Below are 10203 nucleotides of genomic sequence, written 5' to 3' on the forward strand. Positions count from 1 at the left end.
GCCGTCTCGGTTGGATAGGCACCGCAGAGTTGAGCCAGATCGGGTCCAGCCATTGGACTACAGCCTCGTGAAACCAAGGCCCGATCTGGACCAACTCGGTGTAATCGAGAGGCCTGGAAGTCCGATCTGCTACTGCCCGTTGCAGGGGACGTTTGTGTAGCCTTGCAAGGGGCAGCAGCAGAGCGACAGACTCCATGGAACCCAACAGTTCCGCCAGCCGCCTGTGAGGAACAGCGCGGCAAGCCTGAATGGAGAGGATCTTTCGCCTCAGGGAGAGGATTCTGTCCGGGGAGGGAGACACAGTGTAAAGCACTGTGTCGAACGCCATCCCCAAGTAGCAAAACTGCTGGGCTGGCACGAGGTCTGACTTGTGCCACTGTATCTGAAACCCCAAAGCATGGGTCCGTTCCAGGACCTGCCGGGTGTGTTGGAGGCATTGATTGCGAGACTGGGCCAGGGTGAGCCAATCGTCCAAATATTGACGCAGACGCACACCCTGAGCTCTGACCAACGCCGCCAGCTCCTTGACCACCTTTGTAAAAATCAGCGGGGCCAAGGACAGGCCGAATGGGAGGGCCCGAAACTCGAACACTGTGCCCTCCCAAACAAACCGGAGCAGATGTCGGTACCCCGGGGCCACCAGGATGTGGAAGTAAGCATCCTGGAGGTCCACAGACGTGGCCCAATCGTTTGGCCGGATGGCCAACCGGACCGACGAAGGGGTTTCCATCTTGAACTTGCACCTGCGAAGGTACAAGTTCAAGGTGGAGAGGTCCAACACCGGCCTGAACCTGCCGTCCTTTTTGGGGACGGTGAACAGGCGGGAGTAGAACCCCGGAGAAGGCTGAGAAAGGGGGTAGACAGCCTTCTTCTCGACCAACGAGTTCACCTCGTCTTGAAGAGCCTGCCATCTGGCAGGGTCTCGAGGAGGGGGGAACGTCAAAGGTAGAGCGGACAATGGAGGTTGTGACGACAGCGGTAGAGAAAACCCCGACCCCACCACCCTCAAGATAAACTGGTTGGAGACCAGTCTGCCCCACATGTCGCGGGCCCGAAAAAGGGAACCGACGGACGAAAGAGGGGCAACTTGAGGGGGCGTCAACGTAGGGCCGGGACTCACTGAAAATTCTGCTGGCGGGCAGGCGCAGGCTTGCGACCACCCCCCTGGTGGTGCTGCTTACCCTTACCTGTCTGAGCACCCTTCTTCTTGCGCTTGGGAGCACGAGAAGCCGGGGCCGCAGGGGGGAACGCGACAGGCGCCTGAGAGGAGGAAGAAGGAGGCAGTGAAACTGGCTTCTTCTTCTTCTTCTTCTGAGGCTGGGAGCTGGACGTGACTGTAGCACTTCTCTTACTCCCCGCCGACGTCGCCGAAGCAGCGAGGCCAACCATCAGAGAATCAGTGTTCCTCTGGCGTGTGGACTCCACCACAGAACGGACAGTGCCCGGATGAAAAAGGGAAGAAGGCTGAGGAAACGTGTTCCTCAGACTCATCCTCATATCCGGAGGCACTAAAGAAGTAGCCAGAAAATGATCACGGAACAGGGCCAACAAGTGGACCCGTGTTCCAATGGCCAATTCTGCCGCAGTCGTCACGCACGATCGCACGGCATGCAAAGCCCGATCCACTCGAACCGTGTCAAGGACCCGAGTGGAATCGGACTCTGCCCGATCGGGAGGGTCCAACAGTGTGGACAGCGTGCTCATCCATGTCAAGGCCTGTGATTGGGCCTCGACAATGGAAGAAACGGTGGCCTCAAGATTGTGGAACGAAGCACTCAAGATTGTGGAACGAAGCAGAGCTCAGTTCCACCTTCTTGACCGAAGGCACCTCCCCAACGAACACATCACCGTCAGCCCCACCCTGAACACTCGAAGTCTGGAAAGGGAGAGTTCGAGAGTCAAAGGGAAAAGGGAGGGACGAAACAGATTGGACACGAGGAAACAGTGGAGGTGCGCCTCCCGAAGGAAAGCACGGCACTGAATCCGCGTCCTCCCGAGGAACATAGGTCGCGTTCGCACGTGAATCTGTACTCCTCAGGCGATGTGCTGCCGCTTCCACCGTGGCACTAAGACTAGGGTGGAACGCGAATTGCTGGCGGCCGGATCGTTCATAAAACGAGCCGCCGGCAGACGCGGCGTGTGCCTCCCGCGCCCGGGCCGAAGCGGACTCCAAGGACGAGAGGGCGTCGGAGGGAAGGACGTCCTGAAACTGTTCAAACGTCCTTCTAGCTGTGCGAGGGAGAGCCTCCTGCCTCTCGTCCTCAGACTCCACGTCCTGTGTGTCAACCGAAGGGTTGGGAACACTAGACGACAGACGCTTAAGAGAGGCATCCGTGGCGTCAAGACGCCGCGTGATGTCTGTCATGTACTGTTGGAAAGTACGAAGCATAGCTTCGGAAGTTCCATCAGAAACCGGCAAGGGTAGAGGATCAGTGTTAACCTCAGGGCGACCCTGATCCTCCTCCCCATCGTCCTCTGACTCACTCTCCTCTTCACTTCCCGACAACTCCTCAACAGCAGGAGTGTAGGAAGCTTGAGGGGGAGGAGCCGAAAGTGATGAAGTAGACTGTGACGAAACGCCCACTGAAGCAAGAGGCCGCGAAGACCCCTGCCCCAAAGACGAAACGTCTCCAGCAGCCGAAGGGAGAGAACAACAAAAACCCTGCGACTGTTGGGTCAGTCCAGCCAACGAACCCCCGCCATTTATAGACTGAACAGGGACCCATCGGGTCTGATCAGAAAAGAAATGGTCCGGTCCGGTCGGGGGTGCCGATCCGGTCCGGTCGGGTGGTCCGGTGTTCCGGTGGTCCGGTCCGGTCCGGTCGAGTGGTCCGGTGTTCCGGTGGTCCGGTCCGGTCCGGTGGTCCGGTCCGGTCCCGTACCATCCGGAGGTCCCGTTCGGCACAGAACCATCCGTACCCACAAAAGTGTTCGGGTGGTTCGGTCCGGACGTGGAAACACCGTACCATCCGGACCCGTAGGTCCGGTGGTCCGGTGTGTTCCGGTTCGGTGCCAGACCACCCGGACCAACAGAGGTGGTCGGGTGGTCCGGTCCCGACCGGACCACTGGTCCCGGACCGGACCACTGGTCCCGTACCGTACCATCCGGACCCGTAGGTCCGGTGGTCCGGTGTGTTCCGGTTCGGTGCCAGACCACCCGGACCAACAGAGGTGGTCGGGTGGTCCGGTCCCGACCGGACCACTGGTCCCGTACCGTACCATCCGGACCCGTAGGTCCGGGGGTCCGGCAAGGGCCAGAGGTACTGTCCCGCACCGGACCCTAAGGTCCGGTACGGTCCCGTACCATGGGTCCCGTCCGGACCAAACCCGGAGGTCAAGTCCAGTCGGGACCCGTGGGTCCGGTTCGATCCCGACCCGTAAGCCTGGACCGTTCCGGACCCTTGGTCCGGACCATCCGTCACCCGAACACCAGACGCTAAGGAATGGCGTGGGGTCAAGACGGTCCGGTCGGAGGTGTCGGTCTGAGCAACAGAAACAATGTTCCCGTCGCCCTGACCATTCGACAGAAGTACCACGTTCTGTCGAACACCTCCACGTCCAGTAACTAGTCGGCCGGAGCGTTTCATAGAGGGACAGCCACCAGTCACACGGACGTCAGAGGGAACCGTAGTAGCAGTGGTCGTAGGCACGATGCCTGAAACCCCTGCCCCCACAGGACCGCCCTGAACGGGGTCAATTCGCATCCCAACCCCAGCGGGGAGGGAATTCATAGACCCCGTCATCTCCTCCGATCTCCCCCCCCCATGAGTCCGAGACTACTGTCGAAACAGCAGTAGACGACCCAGCGAGGGAGTTCAGAGGAGGACCCGTGTCCCTCCTGGCTTCCACAGCGGTGGAAACCGAGGAGGGCACAGGAGAGGCACCGGAAAAGAAAGAAGTCGAAACCTGAGTCTCTCCCGTAGCCCCTAGATCAGATTCACCAACCCCCAAAGAGGGTTGGGAATCGACCCGCCCCCGGATTCGAGCCAGGGAGGAGAAGGAAACCTTCCCCCCAGGCTTGAAACCGGGAGGAGCTGAAGCCTGAGACTGAGGGCCGGACAACGGCGTCGAAGGGGGGGAAGCGTGTTCCACGGAAGGAGAAGGAGAAAGAAGCTTTTTCTTTCCCCTCGACCTTCCCCGAACCTTCGACGGCGCAGCCCCACCCGAAGTCCCAGGTTCAAGCCCAGCCTGTTTGAGCAAGCTCGCATTGAGCTTGCTCAAACAGGCTTTCTCCGCCCTCCCTCGCCGCAAACGCAAAGCGTTTGGGGAGGGAGAGTCGGAGCGCCGAAAGGTCCCCCTGTCCGTGCGCAAAACATGACGCTGTGCGCCCGGAGAAGGGTTGCCCCCGGCAGACTCTGGTTCCGTAGAACCAGAGCCCAAAACAAGACGAGACATCCTACCTCGCCCTGTACGTACCCTTAAAAAATCGAGAATTAACAAAATTCAAAGAAAATTAGGTCAATACTCAAGTGAATGAGGCGAAACGAGAAGCAGACGACCGGTCACCACGAAGTAGGACGGTAGGCACGCCGAGTCCGCCACACAACAACGGAGGCACAAGTTGGAAGAAAAACAACGTAGCCTCAAGCCAGAAGTGGAATAACACACAAAAATCCAACAGGTGGTAATCCACACAGAAAAGAAGACTCTAGAATCCAAAATAATCCGGGAGCGCAGCAGAAACACAGCCTACTGTCACGCGCGAAAAAAGAAAGAGGACGCGCCACCTACATCCTGTAAGGGGGAAGCACTCAGACAGTGCTTGGGATCCACGGTGGCGCATGGTTATGGGAGATAATTGTACCCACGCAGCGTTTTGTCCAATTTTTTCGGCCTATAATAGATAATGTGCAAGAATAGTACTGTCGAGGTAAGTGTTATATTGACAAATTGCTCCAGGGGCTTGCAACATAGTACAATATATGACCTTACTGGGAGAATGCAAGTTTCCAGTACAAAGGACTAAACATTTCTTACATACTGCTTGACTAAAATCTTTACAAACATTGACTATATTCTATACAAGAACCACTTAACAAGGGTAATAAGTGAAGAATTTTATGGGTGAGAAAAGGAAAGTAAAAGGACTTTGGGGAGGCAGAAATAGAGAAGAAACAAGAAAAAGATCCTAATTAGGTTCACGGCATCGAGAGTGATGCGACCTTCTCTCAGAAGTTAGTAGAGAAGGCTCCCCCATCCACCACCCGGGGGACGCGCCTCTACGCCAATTAGGGGGCGCGAGGGACAAAGAGACGCTGTCCGCCACTGTCCGCCATTTTTTCAAGGTCACTGCGTGAAGGCCGCAACGACGTGTTCCGATTGGCTCTGCGCTGCGATTGCCCTATGACTGGGTCGCGGGGATAGAACATGTTCTATCGCTCAAAGCTACGAGGGAATCTCATGAGACTGAGTCGCAGCCTTGTCTTAGCTATTTTCTAAGACTCAGTCGCCCGTGTGACAGGGCAAATCTCACAATTGAATCGCGCATGTGACTGCCCTATTAGTTACAATAAAACTCATGTGTACTCACGTTGACAGTTTGCTCAGAGTCATCAGCAATTGTTTCACTCAGGGTTATGACTCCATTACTGTCGATGGTCAGAGCAATGGCGTTGGGGTACACTAACTCATACACAAGCCCACCCTGCAAAATACAGTCAACCAAATGAAATACATGCATCATGGCGTCACTTTGAAAGTACCAGGTCACAATGGCGGAGGAAAGAGGACGACCAACCCTCTCAGACTTTCAGAATTTTCTTAATTCATGCAAATGTAATGACAGGTTTTCTTACATTTACATCTGTCTGACCTAATAACCAACAGAGTTGAAACGGGTCCTAACAGAGAAATGGTCATAGATTTAACATGCATTCCCCTCCCAAAGTGTGTCATCAAAAATGAAACAGGTCAAACAGCAATTCTCCCTTGTGTTTTAGGACCCATTACCATGTGGCTAACTCTGCAGCACACTGAAGGCAATGTGAAGAAACAAACTAAATCAAACATTGTTTTGGGGCTGAAAGGTCTTCTTTTTTCTCTGTGATTGTTGGTTACAACTCTGCAAGGTAAACATTCATTTTCCTACAAGTGGACATTCCTATGCATGATTGTTCATTACCCAGCCACACTGGGGGGGGGGGGGGGAAGATAATTATATAAAGTCTTTAATAAGAGGTTTTCTGTCACCTTGATGTCTGTGTCGTTAGCGACAATTGCCAAGACACGGGAGCCGGTGGCGGCGGTCTCCAGAATGTTGGCATTGAAGGTGGACTGACCGGCAGGGTACTGGCACACAGGCGCCTGGCCCAGACGGTTGATGATGACCGTCACTGTGGTGTTGGCGCACAGCTGAGGCACACCGTTGTCACAGGCCTCCACTTCCAACTGCATCAGACAGAAGCAAACATGGCAGATATTTGTGTGCTGGGAGACGAATGGCCGTTTTGCTCTACTGTGTAACAGAGGGCACTCGTGTGCTATTTTTCATCACTTTAGAGGGCTGCCAGCAAATGCGCGAGACATAATCAAATAAAACATGGTATGTATGTGCGTTAGGAAAGGAAAAGTTGTTCAGCCCTGTTATTTGATCAAGAAGATGGGATCAAGTGCAATGTCAGCAAGACGAAGTGTATGTTACGCCAAGGGTGGATGGGGGTGGGGGTTGTTGGGGGAAGTGGGGTTTTGAAGGAGGAAGCTCTCATGCGCATACACACACACACACACACACGCATGCACGTGCATGAACACACACACACACACACACACACACACACACACACACACACACACACACAGCGTAGCTTACAATGAAACGTTCGATATTGTTGTTCTTGACGGATCGCACCAAGTTCAGATCCCCATTGTCAGAATCGATCTGGAAGTAGCTGGAAGGACCAGAATTGAAGTTGTCTCTCTGCTCAAGTTCACTCAAGATTCTGTAGCGGATGATATCCTGTGGAGAAAAAAAAAAGTTGATTTAACAGTGCATGGCCCAACATAATTCAAATGAAAATTGTTATATAAGTCTAACAGATACTTTCCGAATTTTGAGTAACTTGGTATCTGTTGTGTCTCTCTTGCTCCTTTAATTTTTATTTTTTAACTTTCAGCATCTGATGCATGCACTTCTCATGACCAGTATTTATCAAGTGGTACACATCACATCAAAGAACACTTACGCCAGGGTCAGCATCCGTGGCTGTAACATTTCCAATGGTGGAGATGTAAGGCTGATCCTCTGGGATTGTGAAGCTGTAGCTGGGCAGGATCCACAGCGGTCTGTTCTGGTTTCGGATTACACTGATGGTACAGACCAGCACGTCGCGACGGTTGGTACGGGCGCTGTCGTAGGCAACCACTCTCAGCTGGGAATGGTAAAAAAGAACTAAATCAGTTCCACAAGTGATTCAGCTGTAAAAAGTCTAATACAGATATGGATCATTTTGGGGCAGCGCGCCAAAACCATGAAATGACCTATATCTCCATTTGCAATATTATTCTACATTGCCAGTGGAACCCCCCAATTTAAGACTCCTCCCTTTTAAGACCTTGTTTGCTCAGACCTTCTGTTCATAACCTTGTAAATTTACCCCCATTTTAAGACCCCCTCCTTTTTAAGACCTGATTTTCTCAGATTTTGGGAGGCCTTAAAAGGGAGGTTCTTGTGTATCAGCTGAAAAAGCAGGTTAAGCCGAGGCTGTTCATTCTAAATTACCGTTCAGGAACGAGGGAAAACCATACCATATCATTACACCCTGACAGCTGAAGGCCTTTTTTCTTTTATCTTTTAATGTACAAAGTGCAATGGCTTTCTAAAATGTTAATATTTCAAATCAAAAAACATGATCCACTTCCGATTCCTGGCATCAAGGGCCGATAGAAAAGCGATTACAATTCTGTCTAAGGAATACATTACTGTCCACCTGACAAAATATGAGAAAAAAAACTGAGCTCACTCTGTAACTAGGTTCTCCCAGGGTGTTGTATCGCAGATTAATCAGGGTGGTCACCTCAGCCTGTCCTGGCGTCCCAGTAGGGGTGACAGCGAAAACAGACTCAGCCGGGTATTCTCCTTCTACAGTGTACAAGATGTTGCCCTGTAACACACCCACACACAATCCAAAATGACACTAGTGTAAATCAAATGTTCCTGTGTACTAAGTGAAAGAATAAAAACAAAATATCAAGAAAAAGAAACAAAAGAAACAAAAGAAACAAAAACCAGAAAAACAGGAAAACAGCTCTGTTTTGGGAACTGACAAAAGCTGCCCGTCTACCAATTAGGCAAGGGATGTGATCATTTGTGTGTGTGTGTGTGTGTGTGTGTGTGTGTGTGTGTGTGTGTGTGTGTGTGTGTGTGTGTGTGAGTGCATGTGTGTGTGCGTGTGTGCGTGTGTGCAGGTGTGTGTGCGTGTGGCAATAGGAAGACTAGGAATCACTCTTTCTGGACTCAATACATCCCTCTACGGTTATGCAAAATTCTAATAAACAGGGGTGAAAAAAAAACTTACAGCAAGGCTGCTGTCACTCGCTGTAAGAGTGAGGACGGTGGTTCCCACAGCAGTATTCTCACTAACGCTTGTGCCGCAAGGATCTGGTGACAAAGCTGGTGTGCCAGGGTAACGGTTGATGTCGATGAAAACAGTCACTGTTCCAGACTTCTGACCAATGCCGTCATCTGTAGCTTGGACTCGCATCTGAAAAACGGGATATGGTAAGCATGGGGGGACAAAATGAAGGAGAACAAAGAAAAGTTAGCGAGCAGTGCAAGAGAGTGATTGAGACTGGAAAGAACAGGCAGGAAGGCAGACAGTAAGAGGAGAAAATGAAAGTGGGGCTGCTTGAAAAGGAGAAGAAAAGAAGAAAACAAAACCAACAACATGGAAGCAAAGAAGAAAATGATTGAGATAAAAAAGAAACAAGAAAACAGAGAAAACAAACAACAAGACCAAAAGAAATTAACAGTGGGGGAAAAAGCAAACTAAAAAACAACAGATTACAAGAAAAAGAACAAAAAAATAAAAAGACGGAAAAGATCACACTCAGAAAAAGAAAAAACCATCATGTAACATTTTGTACCATTAAAAAACAATAATAAAATAAAAGATTATGAAAGAAACAGACAAGAAAAGGAAGCTTAAGCAGAAAGGTGATACAGATATCTGATGACCTTCTTTCATTTCTTTACATGCGTTTGTGCTCAAAGGCAACGACACAATACTTACAATGTACTGGTTTTGGGGTAGGTTGAAAAGACTAGCCCTGACTCGGATGGCTCCTGAGTTAGGATCCAGGCTGAACAGCCGAAGGGCATCAATCGTTCCTGCATCGTTCTGAGGGGAGTAGCGAATGGTATCCTGTGGAAACAGATGGCAGATTTAACGTACGTTCATCCACAAATTGCTATGCAACATTTTTTCCCTTGACACCAAGCAGCATTGGTAAATATAAAGAGGCCTTCACTAATAAAGGACAACGTGAAAGGACAAAAGCAAAAGCACGCTGACAATTTCACTGCACCAAATTTGTGGAAAATAACATCAGTCAAACAAGGCTAACATTTACCAGTCACTGCCTTTTCAGTCCTGCATTTGCTCCCACATGCACATGCCCTCACCACACATTCTCTCTCTCTCTCTCTCTCTCTCTCTCTAACCTTCCTCTTCCAACCCGTTTCCTTTACCTTCCCTTCATCCAATCTATGGCATTTTTCTCCATTAAATAAAACAAAATAAATTACCCTGGCATTTTGGTCAGTAGCATTGACAATGGTGATGACTGTGCCAATCAGCGTTGTCTCTTCGATTCGGACGAAGATTGGAGAAGGAGCGAAGACTGGGGAGAACTCATTCCTTCTCACTCCAATTTGCACAGTCTGAGTGGCTTTCTGGTTAGGGTAGGCTGTGTCGTAAGCTTGCACACGCAGCTAAGCAAAACAAAAAAGAGAAAAACTAAAGTCTCTGTGTGAAAGAGAAGTGAAACCAAATGCAAAGATGTGGTAACACTGAAGTATCTGTGCAACGAAACAGCAAAAGCAAGATTTCTTTGCATTGGAAATAACATAAATATATTCAAAATTCTGTCTGAAAGTGTCCCTCTTTCAAATAACAAGCCATCTTTCTTACAAAATACCCAAAAATTGCATTTTCCCCAGTAAAATGACTATTCATGAAGATACCTACCTCAAATTAATCATTTAAG

General features: G+C 50.5%; 1 protein-coding gene across 1 annotated transcript in view; it reads right to left on the reverse strand.

Annotated features, from left to right (window-relative positions):
• The window catches only part of LOC138959676 (uncharacterized), a 204976-nt gene that overhangs the window by 71299 nt on the left and 123474 nt on the right, over positions 1-10203 (reverse strand). The window contains exons 115-122 of the mRNA XM_070331253.1: positions 9743-9928; positions 9228-9359; positions 8514-8699; positions 7959-8099; positions 7182-7367; positions 6809-6955; positions 6190-6387; positions 5531-5644 (exon numbers count right to left, since the gene is read on the reverse strand). Coding sequence (XP_070187354.1) covers positions 5531-5644; positions 6190-6387; positions 6809-6955; positions 7182-7367; positions 7959-8099; positions 8514-8699; positions 9228-9359; positions 9743-9928 — 1290 coding nt within the window. The remainder of the gene's footprint in view (positions 1-5530; positions 5645-6189; positions 6388-6808; positions 6956-7181; positions 7368-7958; positions 8100-8513; positions 8700-9227; positions 9360-9742; positions 9929-10203) is intronic.

This window comes from Littorina saxatilis, linkage group LG2, assembly GCF_037325665.1.
Source record: "Littorina saxatilis isolate snail1 linkage group LG2, US_GU_Lsax_2.0, whole genome shotgun sequence".
Taxonomy (NCBI): Eukaryota; Metazoa; Mollusca; class Gastropoda; order Littorinimorpha; family Littorinidae; genus Littorina; species Littorina saxatilis.